General features: G+C 35.9%; 1 protein-coding gene across 5 annotated transcripts in view; it reads right to left on the bottom strand.

Annotated features, from left to right (window-relative positions):
* Positions 1-11,253, bottom strand: part of LOC143223708 (zinc metalloproteinase-disintegrin-like batroxstatin-1) — a 44,698-nt gene extending 33,445 nt beyond the window's left edge. For 2 of the 5 annotated variants that reach the window (XM_076452024.1, XM_076452025.1), the window contains exons 1-5: positions 11,054-11,253; positions 5,279-5,367; positions 2,591-2,743; positions 909-991; positions 10-131 (exon numbers count right to left, since the gene is read on the bottom strand). In XM_076452024.1, the coding sequence (XP_076308139.1) occupies positions 10-131; positions 909-991; positions 2,591-2,743; positions 5,279-5,367; positions 11,054-11,126 (520 nt within the window). In that variant the 5' untranslated portion in view covers positions 11,127-11,253. Of the gene's footprint in view, positions 1-9; positions 132-838; positions 857-908; positions 992-2,590; positions 2,744-5,278; positions 5,368-11,053 lie in introns of those variants that run through there. The other 3 variants (XM_076452026.1, XM_076452027.1, XM_076452028.1) reach the window with 3 other exon arrangements.
* Between the last annotated feature and the right edge of the window lie 11,796 nt (positions 11,254-23,049).

Genomic DNA, 23,049 nt, shown 5'->3' with positions numbered 1-23,049 from the left:
AATATTTACCGCATGTAAACCTATTTGGTTCTTTTTCAGAGTCCCAAAAAATTAGATGTGACAGGAAATTGTTCTCTTCACTAAATTCAGGATAAATGTACAGTGCGTCATGTCCATCAAAGATCATTCCACTGAAATAAAGAGATGTTAAACTCTGTACTATGATGAACATTTTGTAAATAAATGCACGAGAAAAACAACGCCAGAAGAATAACTAACTTTACACTTAGTTCGTGTTGAACAGATAAATTATCCACCAGAGGATCCATTTTTATATATTACGTGTAAACAAAAACCAAAAACTACATAAAGCATGCTTTCAATGGTGCTTGGACAAAATTAATAATCAAACTGTCTTTCAACACATGTCTAGAGAAAAGTATTTTAAAAAAAAACATTGTTCGGAAGCGTATACAAAATAAGTTCCCCAGTGGCACAGCGGCATGTTTGCGGAGTTAAAAATGCTGAAAACCGGATTTCAATACACCTGGTGGGAGAGCGCAGATAGCCCTATAGTGTAGCTTTATGTCTAATTACAAAACAACCTTACAAATACAGATGTAACCTGTATTCCAGGACACGGCTGTGTGTATATATATATATATATTTATTTATTTATACAGGTGAATTTTAATTATGCTCTACAAAGACAAAAATTAAATAAATTGTACTTCAGACAACAGTTATTAGAAAGAAATCAGTGTTTGCAAATAACTACATTATTACGAAGTACAGGTAAATTTATTTGTTCCTTTAAATTTACTTTTCTTTAGAGAAACCAAACACACAATACTTGTTAGGAAAAATAAAAATGGTAAGTAATGAATGTGCATCTTACATTTTGCTGAGTCACTATATGAGTCAAATCAAGACAGTTAATCTAAAGGTGTCTTTACGCCAGTACTTACTTAATTCCATGACAGGTGCTCACAGCTACCGAGGATATTTCAACACCTCGTACTTTCCCATGATAATAACAGTGACGTCTGGTCTGAAATTAACCAATCATATTATAATATTATCATGATGTCGTATTCCAATTTGAACATTTGGTCGTTGCGACCAGAAACTAGCTCATTTTCAACGAGTGCTACTCAGTATAGTCGAACATAATATTTTATATTATTATAATTTCTATAGAACACAGTGAAGATGGATTAAGTACAAACTGAATTAATTGTATAAATAAACGTTGTTAATTGCATCATTCGCTTTATTTTAGTTTTAAAGCGTAATGGTTACTTATTTATTATCTTATTTTTCAAAACAAGCCTGTGGTAAAGCGTGTAAAATAGTCCAAATGGAACTTAAAAGGTCTGGGTTCTTTAACCTCCTGATCATAAACTTTGACCCACATAGAATTACTAAGTTCAAGTGTTTCAATGACAATTTTGCCTCACTGTTCTGATCTACTAGTGATAATATGTATAACTAATTCAAATTAAATTCGTAACAGGTATTCCGATTTAACACAGAAAGAAACGCAAAGCAATCGAGGGCGCTCAGAAGGGACCTTCTTCTTCGCCCTACTCATGAAGTTAAATTTTATGAGCTAGTGATTAATAACTAAACCGAAAGAATTTTAAGTATACAAGGTTATGCTGCAGTATAACTAATTTAGCCTCACGAGCGCATGTTATACACCTGTGCCAATAACTCTGACGTCATACATGATGTGACGTACCTTTGAAAACGAAGGACTTTTTCAAACTGTTATTTCTATATTACAGTTAAGGGCGCGTAAATTTAATTATATGACGTGCCTATGGAAACAAAACAACCAACAATGTTTTTAGTGTCAAGTGGGCTTGACGTTTCAGTGTTATCTTACCATTTTAAAAATATATCTTGACTCGACCGTTAAAACCATCGATTGTCGAACAGCTCTGGCGATGTCGTTACGAATTCTTTTCACCTGACAATAATCAGATTCGTGCTGCAGCTAAATGTTATTCAACTCATTATATCTATCATTTCTTCGAAACAAACGCGATTAATTGTGTTGGTCTCACTATAGTTTCAATCAGACACGTCGAAAAACAGAAACTCGCAGTAAAATATGCAAATTTTTATTTGATCGTTCACCTTGCTTTGTCCCAAGACGTCAAACTGTTATATTCATTAATGTGATAGAAATAAAACCGAGTTATAAATGATAGTAGCTTGTGTAAAAGTTAAAATCGAATACGTTAATAGAATAAAACATATATCGGTATATAATTAAAACACTTACTATACGTTTCCAAATATAAATGTTCCAACGCGTCGAGTAGTTTTCAAATATAAATATAAACGAAAGCTATGTTTCCAAACGAGCGCCAAAACATTGTTTGAAAATATCACACTACAACACATTATATAAACTGCGAGCCCACATATTATATAAAACGTTACCAAGTAAAAAGAAAAAGTAAGGAATTTATTTTACAAATAATATTACTAACAACTTCTTATCAGAGTAATATTGTATTTAAAGTGAAACTAAAAAATAATCCGGCCATATAACAGATAAACTTTTATTACATATCTACTTAACAAATATTAGGTTAGTCCTAAGTACAAATTACAAGTATAATAATTAAACATGTACCACTGATTTGGGTTCCTGGACAATAATATTTCCACGGTGGTGATAACTCTCACGGTATGTTTGTGGTAAAAGGTCAAAATTCATGTGCAAATCAAGTGTAAAATTACGGTCCTTAGTGTGAAATGTTAGAGTCAGATACACATCGTGGTCGTCCTGTAAAAGTAAAGAATTGTTATGGTAAATAACTTCTGTATACTATTCTATGATTATAGTTAATATATTTTCATATTCTCGAGTGTATAAGAAACAAGAAAATACAAAGAATAATTAATGAGATTAGTTAATTATTGTCGTAACTACAATCCTGTCCGACAGTAAACTTTACTTGTTTAAGTTATAGCCATGAACAAACATACCTCCGATTCAAAGGCTTAATTAACTTCGTGGATATCAACAGGAGTGTTACGAGAAGATAGTACCTTATCTCAAAGCAAGAGTGTGTGTGTTTTCTTATAGCAAAGCCTCATCGGGTTATCCTAAAGCAAGCTAACTGACAGCTTTTGATTTTCTGCAGTATTTTTGATGGTTTAAAACGCTGTATGGTTTTTGGCGGTTTGATATAGCTCTTAGGCAAATTTATACTTTGAATGAAGTTGTAGTCGGTAAGTTCTCAGACTTATTGACGTGATTTGAATGCACGACACGAGTGGCGCTGATTACCGAATGTGATGATTTACAACATAATGTAATATGAAAGAAAAAAACAATGTTCTATGAACAGTGGCTTCAGATTTATTAATTATATTTGATATATGTTTGTATAGACTAATTCTTGTTTGTAATTATTTCTCATTTACGTTTGTAGAATAAAATACATCTGCTATCTTCATTTGCATTTTTGATATGAAACAACGTATCTTTAATAACAGGATTTCTAAAACACTACCTGTTAATTATCTTTATACGTGTGTCTCTATTAAACAGTTCTTGTTATTGTAATAACGTGCTTCATTAAATAATACTTCAATCTAAATTGCTAGTAAATAATCACCAGATATATAATTTTATTCCCGAAGTTTCATTGTAACAGCAGTAACAACTGACTAATTACATCATACTACATTGGCCTAAAATGTTTCTGGAAGAACCATCGAACTTTAAGGGTAGCAAACAATAATAACAATATTTCTAGTTTTGGCCAGTAATTATTCTGATTTAATGTAGATATTCTCGACAAACACAAGTATTTTATGTGAAGACCAATTATTAAACTATTCTATACTTTACAGTTTACACTACGATTTTTGACAAATTGATACACTATACTTATCACAATTGTTCTATACAGTAACCAGTTGAACAGGCCAACACTCAATTATTACCTTTAAACAACACTTTCTTCACTACGCATTTTAGCATATATTTTTATAACAGTTTTTTCTTACATTCTTTGTTAATGTTTCTTTATGAAATACTAGTTACACTAGTTACTACTGTGGTATACCTATTAAATCCATACAACTTAGTGAAGCAGTTGGCTTCTGTTTGCACCTTTGTTATTGGTGTGTGCAAAACCTATTAAATCCATACAACTTAATGAAGCAGTTGGCTTCTGTTTGCACCTTTGTTATTGGTGTGTGCAAAACCTATTAAATCCATACAACTTAATGAAGCAGTTGGCTTCTGTTTGCACCTTTGTTAATGGTGTGTGCAAAACCCAGGATGTTTAGGAACACACAAGGTGAATTAACTGGTTACATATTTATTTGGTCCGGCATAACTAAATGGTTAAGGTTACATATTTAGTTGGTCCGCTATAGCTAGATGGTCAAGGTCACATATTTATTTGGTTCGGCATAGCTAGATGGTCAATGTTACATATTTATTTGGTGCGGTATAGCTAGATGGTCAAGGTTACTTATTTATTTGGTCCGGCATAGTTAGATGGTCAAGGTTACTTATTTGTTTGGTCCGGCATAGCTAGATGGTCAAGGTTACATATTTATTTGGTCCGGCATAGCTAGATGGTCAAGGCACTCGACTCGAAATCTGAGGGTCGCGGGTTCGCATCCCCGTCGCGCCAAACATGCTCGCCCTCCCAGCCGTGGGGGCGTTGTAATATGACGGTCAATCCCACTATTCGTTGGTTGGCGGTGGGTGGTGATGACTAGCTGCCTTCCCTCTAGTCTTACACTACTAAATTAGGGACGGCTAGCACAGATAGCACTCGAGTAGCTTCGTGCGAAATTCAAAAATCAAAAAACAATTTAGCTGGGTGGAAGAGGTAAAAAAAGAACCTGACCCTCCAGGGTACGTGCATATCGTACCCAAATCCCGAGAGAGAGATGACTCTCTTAAGGTAGCCAAATGCCTCGTCATCTAATTAGTGACGCGCATGAATGGATTAACGAGATTCCCACTGTCCCTATCTACTATCTAGCGAAACCACAGCCAAGGGAACGGGCTTGGAGAAATCAGCATAGGTCAAGGTTATTTATTTATTTGGTCCGGCATAGCTAGATGATCAAGGTTACTTATTTATTTGGTCCGAAATTTATTTTATTCGTTAGTGAATAAAATCTTTCAAGCACAAGTGTTCTTTTGTTTAATTATATAAATTACTTTGAAACTGAATCATCATAAGATTCATGGTGGATATCGTGTTGAATGTACAAACACAATACATGCATCCGGCAGAAGAAAGTTCGTATCTGTTACTTATTTCACTTCCAGTACACTCAATCTTACCTGTAAGCGACCTTCTGACCTTTCATTGCCATCTGCAGTGTATATCCGAGGATAAACAACTTCGAAACGTTTAAACTGTTGCTTAGGATCTATACAGAATAAAAATTATATCGTTAGAATCGAGTCTATAAGTTAAGACCAAGTGACTGTTAGTTATTGGTCATTTCTATGTGAACAGAAAGGAAAACAACTGAAATTAAAATCAAAGGAAAGAACTTCGTTCTAACAGGTTACCTTCGTCTTACAGTGATTGAAAGGAAAACAACTGAAATTAAAATCAAAGGAAAGAGCTACGTTCTAACAGGTTACCTTCGTCTTACAGTGAACAGAAAGGAAAACAACTGAAATTAAAATCAAAGGAAAGAACTTCGTTCTAACAGGTTACCTTTGTCTTACAGTAAACATAAAGGAAAACAACTGAAATTAAAATCAAAGGAAAGAGCTTCGTTCTAACAAGTTGCCTTCGTCTTCGTCTTACAGTGAACAGAAAGGAAAACAACTGAAATTAAAATCAAAGGAAAGAGCTACGTTCTAACAGGTTAACTTCGTCTTACAGAGAACAGAAAGGAAAACAACTGAAATTAAAATCAAAGGAAAGAGCTTTTTTCTAACAGGTTAACTTCGTCTTACAGTAAACAGCCAACACTTAAGTTTTTAAAATAAGAACGAATCATAATTATATGTGTGTGTTTCTTTCATTTCCAGAAATAAATAAACAATATAATTAGCTGAGAAAATGGAACTCTCACCTGAAGCAGGGAAGTCTATGGTAGAAATTCTTAATCTATTTTATAGAAGGAAAGAGTATTGTGGTACGGTTCATTTGTGCACCCACATTGTTTACGAACTTTGCTGTTCACGTAGTTTTCCATCAAAAACACAAGTTCTCTAGTTTGTTTTGGTTCTTGTAATATTGTATGCAGCAAGTGTGTTATAAAAGGGTACACTTGCAGAAGTAAAGTAGTTTGATTGTTTCCATCTGTCTGTCTATACGTAATTTCGCTAGCTAAAGGGCCAATGTTTTTCAATTTATAAAATTTATTACTCAGTTTGGTTTAATTACATACACATGTATGTATATGTCTTCCACTTTTAAACAATAACTATAAAGATATTGAAATAAAAATACCATATTTTGCGGCATGATTGACTTTTGGTTTTTATGACCTGTGTATCAGTCTCCGGGCATGTTATATAAGTACAAGTTTTTGATATATGTACATATATATGTATTGTTTTGAACTCCAAAGACTGAAACAAGTCAAGGATCTTTACAGGATAATAGAACGGATTCATTTTTGATTTAAGTGTTGTAACAAAATTTTTCGCAAAGAGCGCAAGGGCTACCCGAGGATAGACGTTGTTAATTTTGAGCTGAGAAACAGACTAGAAGGAAGGCAACTAGCCAACAGTACCACCGTTACTCATCTGGCTACACTTTTCATATCAAATAGTGGTATTCAGCTATTGTCATTCAGTACTCAATGTCCCCAATGTGTGCGGTCATGTTTTATGAAAATGTGTTATGAACCACGAGTCTCTGGATTTCTAGCTCGGATAACTCACTACGAAACTGCCTTAGGCCCAATAATAGTGTATAATAATTTATCAGAGTTCTTACATTAACCGTCCTGATAGCCAGACTGAGTTGTAGTCTCGCTTCAAGTACGTAGAGGCTTGGCATGGCCTGGTGGTTAGGGCGCTCTACTCGTAATCGGAAAATCATGGGTTGGAATTCCCGTCACACCAAACACGCCCACCTTTTCAGTCGTCGGCAATAATAATGTGACGGTCAATCTCACTATTCATTGGTAAAAGAGTAGCCCAAGAGTTGGCGGTGTGTAGTGATGACAAGCTGCCTTCCCTCTAGTCTTACATTGCTATATTAGAGACGGCTAGCGTAGATAGCCCTCGTGTAGCTTTGCGCGAATTTCAAAAAACAAACAAACTATGTACGTAGTTAAGTATCAATTTGTAATTGTTTTTTTTTTCATTTAAACTGAACCTTATTGACTCCTATTGTTTAAAAGATAATCATTTCTCTAGTTTACCTTACACCTACCTAAAAGAAACGCAAAATTCATGGGGCTTGTTACATTTATTCTATTACCAGGCAGGTAACCGTGAATTAGTCGTTTAATGCTAATTTCCTGTAAAGAGAAGAATTTAAGAAACTATATGTAAATTACAAATGAGAGTGAAGGTCACGTGCTATTTGCCTACCCTAATTTAATTACAAACAGATACGCTACGTTTTACATGTATATATGTATGAGAAACAGACAGCGGACTTCCGAGCTGTCCGGATGTCCTCTAGAAAATTTTCTTTCCTAGTTTCCGTTGCAGCTAGATAAAGACAAGTACAGATTAGAAATTCACCAACTTATTCCATTTTTTAACGTTGCTCTTGTTTTACGTCTTTCAAGCTGATTAACCACAAGATGGTGTTATGCATTTGTTATAACACATCATCCACAATTGAAATAGGCCCGACATGGCCGGGTGGTTAAGGCACTCTACTTGTAAGCTGAGGGCTACGGGCTCGAAAGGAAGTTTTCTCAGAACAAAGCTTTTATTATTGATTTTTCTCATTGGTGTGGCTTGAGTCATCACGGGCCCTGTATGGCCAGGTGGTTAAGGCACTCGACTCGTAATTTGAGGGTCGCGGGTTCTAATCCTCGTTACACCAAACATGCTCGCCCATTCAGCCGTGGGACGTTATAATGTGAAGGTTAGTCTCACTATTCGTTGGTAAAAGAATAGCCCAAGACTTGGCGGTGGGTGATGATGACTAACTGCTTTCCATCAAGTTTTACACTGCTAAATTAGGGACGACTAGCGCAGATAGCCCTTAAGCAGCTTTGCGCGAAATTCAAAACAAAACAAAAATCATTGCGTCATCACAAGTACAACACTTCTGAGGTTCCATATGCAGAGAGAAATGTTTATTTTCGATACGTGTAAACATGTTTAAATAGGAATAATTTCACTGTTAGCACCTCCTATCAACTAATGTTATTTTTACTCTGAGCTTACGCTTTTTTGCATGAATCTACTAGCAACTGAATAGAAATTGACCAATACAGATGAACGGTGAATTTCATTGTAAAGTTCGTTAAACTGTACTGTTAAGATGTATCAAAATTTAATGAACGTGATTTACATCAGATATGACGAGATTACTTCATATGTAATTTTAATAGTAGTGACGACAGAGTAACAATGTTTAATAATTACTTACACTTTGTAATATTTACAGTTTTTCTTATTGTAAGATATTTTCATTACTAACAATGGTAGTTAAATTTTACACAATCTGGAAACAATTCTCTGAACGTAAATAAAATCACAACCTATGTCTCCAGAATGTTAACTTTATTAGTTGAATACTTTACTGTTACAACTTCCTCAGGACCTATCGATATCTTACAAGTTTAATAATCCAGTTAAATCTGAATTGGAACACAGCTATTATTAACTACGGTCTGTAAAAATGTAACAAAGATATCTATACTTCCTAGTACTTAAACATACTCTGACATGTAAGCTATAATATACGAAAGATGTCTAGATTCCTATTACTTAAACTTACTCTGAGATGTAAGCTATAATATAAGAAAGATACCTATACTTTCTAGTACTTAAACTTACCAGCAGATAATCGATTTAGACCGAAATTATATTTTTAAAAATTTAGAAATAATTATGCGAAGCGTTAAACTTAGAGTGAAACTGTATCTCAGAACGACTGGTATGAGTATTGACACTTTTTACAATAAAGGTGTTATAAAGGTGTTGATAAAGGTGTTAGTGTCCATACTAGCCGTTCTGAGATACATCTTTATTTCGAGTGGGTTTATCGTGATAAAACATTACAGTGAAACTATCGGTGAACATGCAAGAGACAAACTACAGTGAAACTATCGGTGAACATGCAAGAGACAAATTACAGTGAAACTATCGGTGAACATGCGAGAGACAAACTACAGTGAAACTATCGGTGAACATGCAAGAGACAAACTACAGTGAAACTATCGGTGAACATGCAAGAGACAAATTACAGTGAAACTATCGGTGAACATGCAAGAGACAAACTACAGTGAAACTATCGGTGAACATGCAAGAGACAAATTACAGTGAAACTATCGGTGAACATGCAAGAGACAAATTACAGTGAAACTATCGGTGAACATGCAAGAGACGTAACAAGAGTGGTAACAACTAAGACTAGACAAAATGGTACATACTGTGTTTGAAACATCCATTTATTTATATGTTTTTGTCAGGTTTGTTTGTTTTGGAATTTCGCACAAATCTACTCGAGGGTTATCTGTGCTAGCCATCCCTAATTTAGTAGTGTAAGACTAGAGGGAAGGCAGCTAATCATCACCACCCACCGCCAACTTTGTCAGGTTTAATTCCTGAGAGATCCTAAAGTTAAAGCACTGGGTCCTCTGCTAGAGTTAGACGTGTGTGTTTTCTTATAGCAAAGCCACATCGGGCTATCTGCTGAGCTCACCTGATTTTAGCGTTGTAAATCCGGAGATATACTGCTGTACTAGTTGGGGGCACAAAAAAAAAAAAATGTTTGGTGTGGTGGGGATCCGAACCCGTGCGCAGCCAATTATGAGTTGAGTGCCTTAACCAGTGGGCCCTGCCGGACTAGGGTTAGATAAAAACATATTTAATACAATTTCTTACATATCCATGCCAATGCTAACGTAAACTCATGAATTCAGTTCTGAGAGAAGCCTCCAGTTACTAGTGATTCCCAGGAGGAGAGGGCTCAAATTTGAAATTATCCAAATCTATGTTTTAATTATTGTTTCAAAAATGCCCTTACATATTACTACTAGTGCTCAAGAAACCGGTGTGGTAATACCTGGAGTCTCCAAGTTCTTCAACCCCTGTTGTCGGGGCTCATAATTACTCTTGTGAAGATTTTTTAAATTTTGATTATCTCAACGCCTACAGTCTACACGCAAGAGTTTAAGTTGTATTTTGAAATATACAACTTATGAGAGGCGTTAGAAAATGAAGTAAGCATAGCTAACTACTTGAACTAGAGAAATACTATACAGATATAACTATGAAGTTATTTATCAGTAGGTAAACAGTTAGTTAGTGATACTGCCTTCGATAACCAGTTATACGTTGACAACACTAATATGATATTGTGTTTATGTGCTTGAATCAAGATGGGAGAATGTCTCAGTTATACAATTTAGATTCGGTACTTTTAGTTGCAGGTCCTAAATAAACTTAAAATATCTGCAACAAATACAAATATAAAAACTAAATAAATATAATATAATAAAGTGACAAGTTATACCAGCGAATACGAGTTAATTTATTTCGGTTTGGTTGGCTGGTTGGTTGTTTTGAATTTCGCGCCAAAGGTACAAGAAGGCTATCTGAGCTAGCCGTCCCTAATTTAACAGTAAAAGAATAGAGGAAAGGAAACTAGTTATCACTACCCACAGCCAACTATTGGACAACTTTTTTACCATCGAATAGTGGAATTGACCGTGACGGTATAACGTCTCCATAATCGAAATGGTAAGTATGTTTGGTAGGACGGGATCCGAACCTGTGACTCTCGGATTGCGAGTCGATCGCCCTAACCACCTGGCCAATTTATTTCGGTTATCTCTTTCTTAAAGCCTCCCCTATTAAATAAATAGTACGTATGCTACTGCCTGGACTGACTTTAATATCGGATACGTATAAATCAAACAGGCTATTTTCTTTAATAAAAAACCGTATGGAACTTACCTTTGGGTGTAACGGTATCGCAGAGTAAGCTACAGGCTATTAAACTAACTACACAAAGCATTACCCATATCATTGCGATGAGTTTAGCGTGCAAAGTCAGACGTAGTTTGTCTGTTAATAACACAAAATGCTATTCATACACAAAGCTAGAATCAAACACATCCGGTGAGTAGACATCAATGATCACATGACTCAGAAAGTGAGTTAGGGGAAATCTCAGAAGTATGATTCACAGTAAAGTCAGTTAAACTTGTACCTGAAGTTGTAATAGTGAACACCACAAGGTCCTTCCGCAGGGGCTACACGAAACGAAGTGCACTGATACAATAATGAAACGAAACAAACTCTTTGAATGTGTGTTAGGTATTTATTATATAATATCAGAATAAATAGCATTATGATACACATCAAACATAACATTGTTTTATTCTCTCCATGTATATATACACACATATAACGAGAATAAAAGTAAAGTGTTTTTTTATTTTTGTTTGGACTTGTTTTTCTTTATAATAAACTCACATTAATCAGGGGTTTGAATATGCTGTTTTTAACGCAGACATTCCTTTTATTTTGTTTTATTTTACTTGACTATTGAGTATTAATATTCTATATATATATGTATGTATGTATGTATGTTTACTGGGTCCCATTGACCATCGAATATAGTGTCTTACGTCATCACTTTGTATTCCACTTCTTCTTTTCCTGAGATATTGAAACTTCCAAAAACACGACTTTCGTTTTAATTTTCGTTGTTCAATATCGAAAATTATTCGTTTACAATCATGTTGAAATGTTCACTCGTTGTCGAATTCTGTTTCTTACGCTCTTCCTTCGTGTGCCAGTCCTTGTTGTGTGGTAGTTTTTCATGACTAAATACTTGTGAAGCGTGCATCGCCCCGTTTTCAAAGAACTAGACCATGGTTTCTTTTACATTTCCTGGCCATACAACTGTGTCCTGTTACGTTAGAAGGTCAAAGTATAGGTGTGTTAATAAGCTTTTCCAGGGATGAGTTTTGAATGTTCGAACTATGTCAAGAGCATTTTGTTCAAAGTTACGATGTTGTTGGTTAACAAATCAAGTGAGATGCTGGAACGGTTTGCTCTTTAACTGCCTGCAAAATGTTATGAGTGATACACAGGAGAAAAGTTAAGCCATGAAATAGGAGTGTTTGTTCGTTGTTAAGCGCCAAACTACACAGTGAGCTCTCTGTTGTGTAACTTTCGTGAGTGTGAAAGATAATTTTTAGCGTAATAAGCCCTCTCACATTTGACGCTGTGCCAACTAGGGACAAACGGAACACGTTTACTTACATGTACATTTTACACAGACGTGTGAGGCTAAAGTAAAAGGAACGAGAGAATCGTAGTGTTTTATGATATATGATGTTTTCCACGTGACCTTCTCGCTCTAAGTACGTTTCATTCTGTTACAAGGCTGTATTGCAGAACATACTCGCGTGTTTTCTAATGTGTGTTTTAAGGCGTCGCGAACGGTGTGATGGATATATTCTTGTATTTATCAGTGCATATGTGTCAGTTTATTTAATCTTAATGAAAAGTTTGTTTTGTTTTGTGATTGCAAAGCCATCAGGCTATCTGCTGCGTCCAACGAGAGGAATCGAACCCCTGATTTTAGCATTGCAAATCCGAAGACTTACCGCTGTCCCAGGGAGGGACAAACGTGTTTGCCCTTTCAATCATGGGGCTTTATGATGTGACAGCCAATACCACTATTTGTTGGTAAAATAGTAGCCAAAACGTTGGCGGTGTGTGTTATTGACTAGTTGCATTCTCTCTAATCTGTCGCTGCAGAATTAGAGATAACTAATGCAGATAATCCTCATGTAGCTTTGCAATAACTTTTGGCAATGTAGTGCATATTATACTTGAAGGTGTACAAGAGGGCGGAAATGTATTTATCAGTACATATGCGGCAGCACATCTGACCTTAAAGAAAAGCTATTTTTATTTTGTGGCAAACAACTGCATACCAATTTAAGTCTAAAGAATTTCAATAATAATTGTTTAAAATGTATACATTCAATATTTTAGTTCTCGTGTGCATTTTTCTGTCACTTGTAAAACGTTCCTGTGTGAAGGTAGGCCTACATAAAATAACGAGACTCCTTTGGAATGAAAACATTAGTCAACACTTTCATCCTTATATAATTATTTTAGAACACATCCTTGTTCACATAATTATGTTAGAAACATTTTTCTAAATTTCTGCTCAACTATTCTACATGTAGTATGTCTTTAACACATATTTAATCCTTGTTCGTCTGGTAGAGATGGTTACACCAAAGGTCTTGCCCGGCATGGCCAGGTGGGTTAAGGCGTTCGACTTGTAATCTGAGGGTCGCGGGTTCGAATCTCCGTCGCACCAAACATGCTCTACCTTTCAGCCGTGGGGTCGTTATAATGGTACGGTCAATCCTATTATTCGTTGGTAAAAGAGTAGCCCAAGAGTTGGCGGTGGGTGGTGATGACTAGCTGCCTTCCCTCTAGTCTTACACTGCTAAATTAAGGACGGCTAGCGCAAATAGTTCTCGTGTAACTTTGTGCGAAATTCCAAAACAAATAAACAAACCAAAGACTTGACATAGCCTGTTGCTTAGGGCACTCAACTCGCAGTCTAATAGTCATAAGATCAAATCCTCTCACAGAACATATTTTCTCTTTCAGTCGTGATGACGTTATAATGTGACGTTCAATCTCACTATTCATTTGTAGAAAGCAACCAAACATTTGGCGGTAGGAGACCAGCTGCCATCTTCCTAATCTGTGATTTAAAAATTAAAGACGTATAGTATAAATAGCCCTCAATAACTGTGCGTAAAACTCAAACTGACAGACAACTATATGTCAGTGGCTAGATTATGGGGAAGAGGTAAATAAATGTAACTTACCTTCCCCTTCCAATGCCGAGACCGAAACACCGTTGAGAAAAATTTTGAATAAGCTAAAGTTTCGGCACGACGTTCTAGCTACTGGTTAGTGAAGAGTCCATCTCAAGAAATCGTTCAAATACTTGTACTAAAAATCATAGTCATGACAGATATTTCAGTTTGCGATTTTTTCTTTTTACAAAATTGAAAATTAGAAATTTGTTCTTTTCGTGGCTTCATGTGTTGCTGAAAATGTGAGAAACTAGAAATTAACTTGAATTTTTTTTTCTTGGAAATGTTCGGACATGACGAGTAGAATGTCTGGAAGACTCAATTACCAAGTTGTCTGATCTTTGTGTTGTTTGTTGATTTGTCGAAGCTGGCTACTTGGAAGTAAACGTCCTTCTGTGATAAGAGTAATAGTAAAACAATCTGATGGATCTAATGGGTTATTACAGGTCTCAGTTTGGGGTTTACCTCAATATAAATGCTACTTGGAATAGTCGGTGACGTATAGAGCGTTGGATTCTGGCATAACGTACTTTCAACGCCTTTTCTGAATTCTCGACGGTATGTCAGAATTATTTTTGTCGGTGTCCTGTACAAGAGTCTTATTTTTGTGGGCGTTTTAAAAAAGCACTAAGTGTTCAAATTGTTTCCTTGAATTTCGCGCAAAGCAACTGAGGGCTATTTTTGGCTAGCCGTCCCTAATTTTGAAGTGATAAATTACAGGGAAGGCAAGATATTCAACACCAGCCACCGCCTACTCTTGGGCTACTCTTTTATCAAAGAATAGTGTGATTGATGGTTACATTATAACGTCTTTTCAGTGATGGGAGACGGGGATTATGAGTCGAGTACCATAGCCACCAGGCCATGCTTGGTCTCAAATTATTGTCATTATAACATTTACATATGTTAAGAATACTTTTAACACCTGTCACACAAGCCAGCCCAGCATAATTCATTACTGATCCTAGGATGATTACCAGCGTGGTCATTCCATAAACCGGTGACTTAGGGTTATTTCGATAGTCCTCGATACATGAAGCTCAGTATATTTTTTTAGACAACAACTAAATATTAATAAAAATGTGACATGATGAAATCTATGGATTATACTATGATCGTACCATATTAAGAATTATACCATCCTTCTTATATTTACTCTTTATTGCATTTGCAATTTTTTAACCGCTAGGGTAATCATACAGTCATTTGTCGTGCATCTACTTCAACATTAGTACTGCATCTTTGGTGTTTACAGTGTTATTTGTTTCACAAAATATTGAAACCCTTTCTTTATGTGTCACTGTCAAATACATTAATCTCTTGACGAATCAGCAGATATGTTAAATCGGTTCGAATGTCTACGATTAAAGTATTTCTTCAACTTTCCAAGATACACTGTTTAGTTTAATTGTACATTACACTGAAATCATCGCATTCACAACCACGTCTAGAACATTACAAGTATGATTCATTGCTACATCGTTTTACTTGCATTCACAAATTAACTTCTTTCTCGATATTGGCTTTTATGGTTTCGAGTTTCTTCCAGTGGCCTAGATCTCGAAATTAGTGTCAGAGGTATTATTTTCGTTAAATCTAAACAATCCAAACCTTTCAGGAATGACTCATTTCTGGATCCACAAATGGGTCATGTGGCAGGTGTTAAACTTCTCTACTATATATAAATGTACCTTAATACTTTAATAGCATTTTCTAAAATAACATAGAACTTACTACAGAGAGAAGCAAGCTAATCCTGAAGAGAGGAATAGTAAAAACACTATTTTTAGATATGGATCTTTTTTCGACAACTGTTTGCATTCCCAATCAGTATTGAAGACCGTGCGATTGATGAGTGCATCGCTTGGTTGCCTCGGACGCTTACGTCACAATATACTTCACTGGTCGCTATGGGACTCTCAGATATATCGCACGGCAAACGTTTGGATCACCCATGGCCAAAGAGAGTAGAGAGATTAAGTTTACTGTGCTCAGTTGCAATGCTATCAGTAAGAGGAAATTACATGTCGTTATTATCCAGTGATATTATGAATTAGTTAAAAGTTTTCCAGACTAACGAGGTGTAATGATGAAGCTCCAGAACAATGTCCAGTGGCAAAAATACCTGATGGCAATGAAGTATAATATCAAGTGTTACGTTGTCACTATATTAGCTGGAAAATGTCATATGCTTGAGGATTAGTGAAACCTGGATTTCTGGAAGAAGATGATGCTCCTAGACCTTGTCTAGTAGTTAAAGACTCAACAGGACGTGATGACAAAGCCTGGTGGTACACATCGCTTGCAATGAAATAACTGAAACGATGGCACAAGCTGGATCATCCCAATGAGGTCTTAGCCCAATGATGCATGAGTTTATGAACTTCTAGAAGAGGATAAGAGCCCTCTCCAAATATGCACAGGTTTTCACTCGTATGGTAAAGACGCTGATAGCATGTTCCTGTCACCACCAGTATAATTATGGAGGTGAGATAAAGCAGTTAAACTGGCCAGTACTTTTATGTGGGTTGCAAGAGAGGACTTGGATCCTTTCCTCAGAGAATTCAAGTAATATTGTTGCTTGGGATTGGTGGGCTCAGGAACATATGATAATATGGCTGGTGCTTTTGTTGGTTCTGTACTAAACATTTTAAAGCACTTGAATGAAGAGCAACTTGATGAGTGGGACACAGGTTTCATCATTTTGCACATGTTAATAACTGGACGTTCAACAGAGACGAGTTCAGTACTCAGAGATGATGGTTATCAGTACTCAGAGATGATGGTTCCATGGACAGTTTAATTCCTTGAAGCTCGTTACAATATACAATGCTAATCCTAATCTTGAATTAATAGAAATTAATAACTTATAAAAGTCCACATACCTGGGACACAAACACTACAAACATATGACATGATGACTATGAAATATTATAAAATATAGGGCTTAATTTTTATCAGTTCACGATTTATAATAGAATAAAAAACACTATTAGCACAGCTATTCACGACGCCATTATTAGTGATCCATGGAACCTCGTTCCATAATTACACCATGGGATAGACCACTTTGTTGAAAATAAAGGTGCAATAAATTTACTTCCAAAGCATTAAGTATTTAAAAATTAAGTGGTAATAACCTTGATCTATCTTATACATAAAACTTATGTAAGGTTAAAAAAAGACGACTCTCTATAGTGTTCCATACTTTTGCCAGAAGGATGAAATAAAAAGGTTTTGTTTAAAAATAATCTGTTTTTGTAAACAAAAAATACTTCAGACGAAATTTCTTCCATAAAAATAACTAAACTTGGAGGAAACCTCATTATACTAATTCATGCCTTTCCATGGCATAAAAGGAAGAGAAAACCATTGCTAATTGACAAAATAAAATTCCCATATAGATTTCAAGTGCCTTGAAATGCAACATTTTACCACCTGTTGTAAACGCACAAGAAAAACAGAGTTCAATGGCATACAGTTCGTGAAAAAAAATATTTCTAAGTTGCAAATGCTACATTTGCGACTACTCTATTAATTTTATAAACTTGAAATTTATAATACAAATCATACAGTTAAATTTTACAGCTCTTGACCTCACCAACTTAAAACATTTTTGCTTTCAAACCAAACTATATAAGCTAAAAAAAACTACATAAGAGTGCAGAGCTTACACATACAAATCTTAGCTTTGTCCACTAACAAGTTGTATTTGAGTAGGTAGGAAATTTAATGATTTTCACAGTTTCAATAGTAATTACAACAGAGGGCAAAAATAAAAAGTGAGGGTCAACAGTTTAATTTCTTAGTTCAATACAAATGTTAATAAAACTTATACCAAAAGAAAAGGTAAATCTCAATATTTCAGTTAAGATTTTGTTTTGGAGATAATTTAATGGATTACTCAAAATTCATCAAACTTATTATTGTTATTTTGTCCCTGATTGATGGATTGATTATTTAGAATTAAGCACAAAACTACATAATGAGCTATATATGATTTGCCTACTACGGGTATCGAAACCTGGATACTAGCAGTGTGAATCCGGTGTGTTCTGGGAGCTTTATCCCTGTAATAAACTTGACATTGCTATCATAAAAAGAGTAAAGGGAATCGTATGGAAGGGGCATTTCGAAGTACGTATTTTAGGGATCTTGATTAAATACTCATCAATATCCTAACTGGGAAGCTATCAAGCAAACCCATAGAACACCAAAAGGGTCTGAGAGACATATCATCTCTCACAGAGACAGTTCATATTACTACGTCGTTTAAGGTTTGAAGTGGTCATATTAAACTGCAACCTGTAGCAGAAAAATAAATCAACATTAGTGGCATCTGTAGGGATAGGCCTGGCCCTAAGATAGCTGTCAGAGTCTGTGACGACCATCAAGGGTCAAAGGGAATATAACCAACTAACTCCCGTTTTGAAAATGCCACAAGCTGTTGTGGTGTAACTACCACGATTCCCAATGAGGCAACAGGGCTTTTTTTAGTCCACTTATCACGCCCATACCATAAATTGAGCCAAGATTGGGCTCATAAAGGTAACAATAGTGCGAAGAAAGGAGTCCGTGCTTTCATTGTGATTTCACAAGTCAGTAGGTTTATAACTTTCTTTATCTTATTGCTCTAGATAACAATAGAACGTGTGCAACTTTAAGATCAAGGTTGCAACAAATTCAAGAAGGCCAAAAATGAGCAATGGCCGCTGTAGTACCAAATGGTTAAAAATAGTAGAACTTGTGTTGGTTTTGTCTGCCATCTTGAATAATTACAACAGTCAGTTTGCACCAAATGTCATGGCAGATAGTTCAGAAATGAGAAAACCATGTACTAGACATTATGTGGTAGAACCGATAAAAAGACATCAGTGTACGGTTGAGTATTTGGTGAATACTGTTGCAGCACAGCCTCACTCAGTCTTGCCTTTTTCTGGTGCTACATGAAAAGCAACTATTGTGGCTAGTTAGAACGGAAAATTGTGACAAGATAGATGTAGAGTTGCTTTTTGTGGTCTCGTCTTGGCAACATCATGCACTGAATGAAGGTGTTTGTTTCTGATCTGGGTTCAGACGTTGATATAGTATGGAATAACCTACTACTAAAATGTTACCCAGTTTTTCTCAGTTCTAGAACAAAACCACTGAATGGTACATTTGCACATTAAAAGGGATGTGATAATATCCTTCCTCCTAATATACAAGCAATATTACCAGTTTTTCTCAGTTCTAGAACAAAACCACTGAATGGTACATTTGCACATTAAAAGGGAAGTGATAATATCCTTCCTCCTAATATACAAGCAATATTTCATTGTATACTATAGATGTAGTCTATCACAATCTGATGTAGTGATATAGATGATGCATGAAACACTGTTTTCTTTTTCTGTGGAAAGTGAGTTGCACTTTTCCAAACAGTGTTTTGTCTACACACAGATGCATTATCATGGGTAATCTGTAGCCATGAGCACTTGGCTGTTCAGTTTCCAATGAGAATGACCATTATGATAAGAGAATCAGAAGTGTTACAAACTCGCCAGAGAGCTAGTTTTGAAATCAGTGTATAGTGTCTAAATTTTTTAGAATATTTGAAGTCTTCAGTTAAATATGTGTAAACAATATGACTTTAACACAGACAGGGATTTTTCTGATGTTGTTGTGGTAGTATACACCAGGATACAGGCGACGAGTGAACAACTACTGTGCAGATTTCCTTAAATCGCTATGGATAAATCGAGTACTGAAATTGAGTGTATATTGAAGAATGGAATACAATACTCTTCAGAGAGTGTATGATCGTTCGTTCCCAGTGGTGATTGCACAGTTTTTCAAGTGGACTTCAGGAGGGTAAATGCATTAATTTGTTTTGCCACTTTTCTTTTATCGTGCACTGATGAATGTCTGGATCTGTGGGAAGGTATATATTGTTTCAATACGTTATATACAGCTTCTGGATATGGACATATCAAGCTGGACAATAAAAGTACACTTAAGACTGCTTTCAGCAATCAAAAAGGACTTAATAAATTCTACATTATGGCATTTACTCTGTGTAATGCACCTGCCACTTCTGTGACGCTAATAAAGCTTACATGTAAAGGACTGCAATGGTAAAGATGCCTTATCTGTGCGGATGACATGCTTATCTTCAGTTGAACGTTTCAATCCACAGTTGAGAATTTGAGAATGATATACAAGTCCAAAAGAAGTGTAGGTTAGAAATTGAGGAGCAGCGGACACGACAGTATGCATGCATCTAAGTGCAAGATAATGTAGTTTCTTAGGAATGTAATTGGAAGAGTCCATTTATTTTGCAGAGTTAGCAGCAGCCATAGACTGGTCCTTTTCAAACAAATGAGAGATAGTGTTATATTGATGACTTTTGGTAAAACGTTTTACAAACTTGTTACACACTTTCTGGACTGGTTAAGGTTGATGTGTACTTTTCTTACAAGCATGGAGAAAGATGTGGTATTTCATTCTTAGAAACATGGTACGCGCAAAGCTACACGAGGGCTATCTACGCTAGCCGTCCCTAATTTAGCAGTATAAGACTAGAGGGAAGGCAGCTAGTCATCACCACCAACCGCCAACTCTTGGGCTAATCGTGTACCAAGGAATAGTGGGACTGACCGTCGCATTATAACGCTCCCACGGCTGAAATGGCGAGCATGTTTGGTGTGACAGGGATTCGAACCCGCGAGCCTCGGATTACAAGTCGAACGCCTTAACCCACCTAGCCATGTCTTATGGCATATAAAGCCTATGCTGGCAAGTATGATCTATTAACAAGAAGTATTCGTAATGTAAATTTACAGTGAGGTTGATAAAAATCGTTTCATCCGTTAGTACCATCAGTGAAGTAAGAAGTGTACATAATATGTCAGCCGTAAATTGCTGGTTATGAGTTATGTCGCTTTACCATAAGAAGTGTACATAATATGTCAGCCGTAAATTGCTGGTTATGAGTTATGTCGCTTTACCATAAGAAGTGTACACAATATGTCAGCCGTAAATTGCTGGTTATGAGTTATGTCGCTTTACCATAAGAAGTGTACACAATATGTCAGCCGTAAATTGCTGGTTATAAATTATGTCGCTTTACCATAAGAAGTGTACATAATATGTCAGCCGTAAATTGCTGGTTATGAGTTATGTCGCTTTACCATAAGAAGTGTACACAATATGTCAGCCGTAAATTGCTGGTTATGAGTTATGTCGCTTTACCATAAGAAGTGTACATAATATGTCAGCCGTAAATTGCTGGTTATGAGTTATGTCGCTTTACCATAAGAAGTGTACATAATATGTCAGCCGTAAATTGCTGGTTATGAGTTATGTCGCTTTACCAAAGCTTATCAAGTTGAATGAGTTTACATTTAAAAAGAACAAAGTCTCAACTCAATAAAGATATAAACCAGTTAGTTCACTGAATAATAATGGATAATAATGATTGTGATGGTTTGTCATATAATGGTTGATTTTAATACAATTTTTTTTTGAGATTTTGTAAAAGACTAGCTTCGCTGAATTCACATCCAATTAGTGCTGTTTGCAAGAGCAAAACAAATAAACAAAATAGTCCTCATATAGTGAAGAAATGTAAACAACTTACGAACCGTAAATTCGGCGAAACTTGTCTGTTGCAGCGAGAGTATATAGTGAGTCACGAGAGTATATAGTGAGTCACGGAATACATTCGGTTTCTACTTCATATTTTCTTCATAGAAATTTGCGTTTTTGGCAAAGAAAAGAAATAACAGATCACAGTGAGATTGTTAAAAATTTATTTACAGTTCCTTTCCTACCATATTTGTAGTCTGAACGAAATGTGAAATCACACACTCTGTGTTTACTACGATTCCCCGTAGAGAGTTATACAGAGTTTGGTTGGCAATGTCCGGCGTCATAATGTAAGAGCTACTAATGGTTTACAACGACAGACTAGAAACAGTTCCCCAAACGATAAGGGCCTAGTGTTCGTATTTATAACACGAACTGCCAATTAACCTATTTTCAACTCGATTAACTCATGTTAAGATGAATTAGCTAAACTGTAATATTGCTGAATCCGCTGCTCTTCTTCGTAGTTGTATTAAGTATTCGTATCCCATTGTTACCGTTCATCCAAATCATGTGGTTGTAACTACTTTTAGCGTTGAATATTGGGTCAATTACAGCAACATTGCTCTCGATTTGCTTTTCTTCATGTTGCTCATTCCATGAGAAGATTTAACTGACCAATTATGATATTTCAATAAATTATGCACAGTTATTAAACAAAACACAGGGGGAATGATGTTGTTTTCATTGATTACATCACATGATAATTTTTGTATTTGTTATTACCACATAACTGTTTAAATTGTATAAATGGCTTTCTTAACGGAAAGAGAAAGAACAGGATTCATTAAATTTTGTTTTATTGTATTTTATTAGCCACTACAACACATGGTTACATTTGGAAATTGTTTGTTTGTTTGTTTGTTTTTGGAATGTCGCACAAAGCTACTCGAGGGCTATCTGTGCTAGCCGTCCCTAATTTAGCAGTGTAAGACTAGAGGGAAGGCAGCTAGTAATCACCACCCACCGCCAACTCTTGGGCTACTCTTTTACCAACGAATAGTGGGATTGGCCGTAACATATAACGCCCCCACGGCTGAAAGGGCAAGCATGTTTAGCGCGACAGGGATGCGAACCCGCGACCCTCAGATTACGAGTCGTACGCCTTAACACGCTTGGCCATGCCGGGCCCCATCTGGAAATAACTGTCATCCTTTTGCACAAAGATGGGAGTCTTCATAATGTAACCCTTAGTGGCACAGCGGTGTGTCTATGGACAAAAACCGGGTTTCGATACCCGTGGCGGGCAGAGCAGAAATAGCTTGTTGTGTAGCTTTGCGCTTAATTATAAACAAACAAAACTTCATGATATGACAAAAAACTACCGGAAGTATCCATTTGTGAATCAACAGCTATTTAGTAATCTCTGCTGTATGGTAATTGTTACTGTATTTTACGCCTTGCAAGACGCTACATCGTGGAAGGTGCACCCTAATTTTGGAAAGACGATTCTAAGAAAAT

The sequence above is a fragment of the Tachypleus tridentatus genome, chromosome 8, assembly GCF_004210375.1.
Source record: "Tachypleus tridentatus isolate NWPU-2018 chromosome 8, ASM421037v1, whole genome shotgun sequence".
NCBI lineage: Eukaryota > Metazoa > Arthropoda > Merostomata > Xiphosura > Limulidae > Tachypleus > Tachypleus tridentatus.
This window is presented reverse-complemented; position numbering and strand designations above follow the sequence as displayed.